The sequence below is a fragment of the Salvelinus sp. IW2-2015 genome, linkage group LG7 (genome assembly GCF_002910315.2).
Source record: "Salvelinus sp. IW2-2015 linkage group LG7, ASM291031v2, whole genome shotgun sequence".
In the NCBI taxonomy this organism is placed as follows: domain Eukaryota; kingdom Metazoa; phylum Chordata; class Actinopteri; order Salmoniformes; family Salmonidae; genus Salvelinus; species Salvelinus sp. IW2-2015.
In genome coordinates, this window is record NC_036847.1 from 28,975,140 (window position 1) to 28,977,639 (window position 2,500).

Genomic DNA, 2,500 nt, shown 5'->3' on the forward strand with positions numbered 1-2,500 from the left:
CCTGCACTTCCTAACCTCCTGCCAAATGTATGGCCATATTAGAGGACACATATTTCCCTCAGATTACACAGACCCACAAAGAATTTGAAAACAAATCCAATTTTGATAAACTCCCGATCTACTGGTGAATAGCAGTGTGCCACCACAGAGCAAGAAATTTGACCTGTTTGCTACAGAAAAAGGCCAACCAGTTAAGAAACAAATATCATTGTAAATACAACCTATATTTATGTTTATTTATTTTCCCTTTTGTAATTATCTGTTTGCACATCATTACAAACACTGTATATAGACATAATATTGACATTTGAAATGTTTTATTCTTTTGGAACTTTTGTAAGTGTAATCTTTACTGTACATTTTTGGGGGTTTATTCACCTTTGTTAAATATCTATTTCACTTGCTTTTGCAATGTAAACATATGATTCCCATGCCAATAAAGCACCTTAAATTGAATTGAAATTGAATTGAGAGAGAGAAAGATCAAAAGAAGGATGGAGATTGAGGTTGATAGGAGATAGATAGATAGATAGATAGATAGATAATAGATAGATAGATAGATAGATAGATAGATAGATAGATAGATAGATAGAGAAAGATCAAAAAGAAGAATATGTATGGGCTTATTGGCATTTGGGAAAAATATGTTTACATTGCCAAAGCAAGTGAAATAGATAATAAACAGAAAAAGAGTACATTAAACATTACACTTCCAAAAGTTAAAGACATTTTCTCTTTCCTTGTGTCCCTCAATCTCTTATCTTTCCATCTTTGTGCTTGTTATTCTTAAACTATTCTCTGGTTAACGCTAACTCTGTCTCTGTGTGTAGGATGAAGGAGAGGGACAAAAAGCAAGCAGTTCAAATGATGGAGGATGAGAAAGAGAGGAAAGTTCTGCAGGTACTATAATGACTTGGATTTATTTAGTGCTTTTCTAAGTGTTTTTCACTACCAACGTGTAGTGTCTTACCTGGGTGAAGCATAGCAGCCATTTTGTGCCCAAACCCTAACCACACATCATGTCTGATCCCAAACTCCTCATCCTCCTCTTCTTCCTCTCTCCCTGTGTCTTCCTCAGCTCAAGCTGGAGCAGACCGAGGGGGAACTGCGGAGCCTGTCTGCTGAGTTCCAGGGTCTGAGGAGCTCCCTGGCCCAGAGAGACACACACGCCCTGCAGCTACGGGATACCATCACCACCCTCACACACAGACTCAACATGGCACAGAGGAAAGAGGTGAGCCTGGCAACACCCTTACACACCATCACCCACACACCATCACCATCCTCACACACAGGCTGAATACAGCACAGAGCAAACAGACGAGACTGGCACCACCCAGAGAGGGATAAGTGCAGTTAATAAAAGGATGTAAGGGATTGGGAGGGGAAGAACAGAAGACAATACAACAGGAACATGGCAGTACACATTGCTGTCCCTTGTCCTTACCAGTCATCTAATAAAAACACTGCTGTTGAGGTTATTTGAACCAACATTGCAAACTTTGCTGGTTGGAAGTATAGGGATGGGAAGTTGGATAGGGAGTGGCGAGGGTGATTAAAGACAATGCAACAGGAAAGTACCCAATGTTCCATGGCCTCACCAGTCATCTAACAAAACCATGTTATTGTTGTTGAACTATCATGGCATCCCACTCACCCTCTTCTCATCTTTCCTATCAGGCGGAGAGCGAGGCCTCCCTGGCTGAGATGTGGGGCCTGCGAGAGCATCAGGGGGCCAGGGAGCGTGGTGCTGAGGGCCTGAAGGAAGAGCTGTGTGCTCTGGTGGCTCAGAGGGACCAGGGCCAGACAGAGCTGCACCAGGCCAGGCTCCAGGCGGCACAGCTCACCCTGCAGCTAGCCGACGCCAGCCTGACTCTGAGGGAGGGCAGAGCACACTGGGCCCAGGAGAGACAGAGCCTGCAGCGCACCACTTCGGTAGGACACACCACCGCAGACAGTAATAATCATATGGATGGACCTAATCATATGAATTGGATTACTCAAGTAGTCATTCACCTTGAATGCAAGTAGCAGAATGTCTTAGCAGCAAAATAACATATCAACATTCTTTTGACTGTGTGGTAGCCTAGCAGCAGGTAGCCTAGTGGTTAAGAGTGTTGGGCCAGTTACCGAAACGTCGCTGGTTCGAATTCCTGAGCCTACTAGGTGAAAAATCTGTCGATGTGCCCGTGAGCAAGGCACTTAAACCCTAATTGCTCCTGTAAGTCGCTCTGGATAAGAGCATCTGCTAAATGACTAAATGTTAACGGTATGTTTCTCACCTTGGCAGAAGGACAGAGAGCGTCTGGAGAAGCTGAATGGAGAGATGCAGCGGATTGAAGAGAAGCTTCAGGAGGAGAGGATGGAGAGAGAGAAGGTGGAAGTGGAGCTGGGAAGAGAGAAGGACTGTAACCGGGTAAAGAGGAACACCTACTCTACCACATGGAAATCAACATTTACAGATATGACCAGATACAACAACAAACTTGGAAATCAAAAT

The 2,500-nt window shown here is 44.0% G+C and overlaps 1 protein-coding gene across 3 annotated transcripts in view; it reads left to right on the forward strand.

Moving 5' to 3' along the window:
- The window catches only part of LOC111966122 (calcium-binding and coiled-coil domain-containing protein 1), a 30,443-nt gene that overhangs the window by 27,012 nt on the left and 931 nt on the right, over positions 1 to 2,500 (forward strand). For all 3 annotated transcript variants that reach the window (XM_023990544.2, XM_070444627.1, XM_070444628.1), the window contains 4 exons: positions 831 to 900; positions 1,079 to 1,234; positions 1,681 to 1,935; positions 2,291 to 2,416. In XM_023990544.2, coding sequence (XP_023846312.2) covers positions 831 to 900; positions 1,079 to 1,234; positions 1,681 to 1,935; positions 2,291 to 2,416 — 607 coding nt within the window. The remainder of the gene's footprint in view (positions 1 to 830; positions 901 to 1,078; positions 1,235 to 1,680; positions 1,936 to 2,290; positions 2,417 to 2,500) is intronic.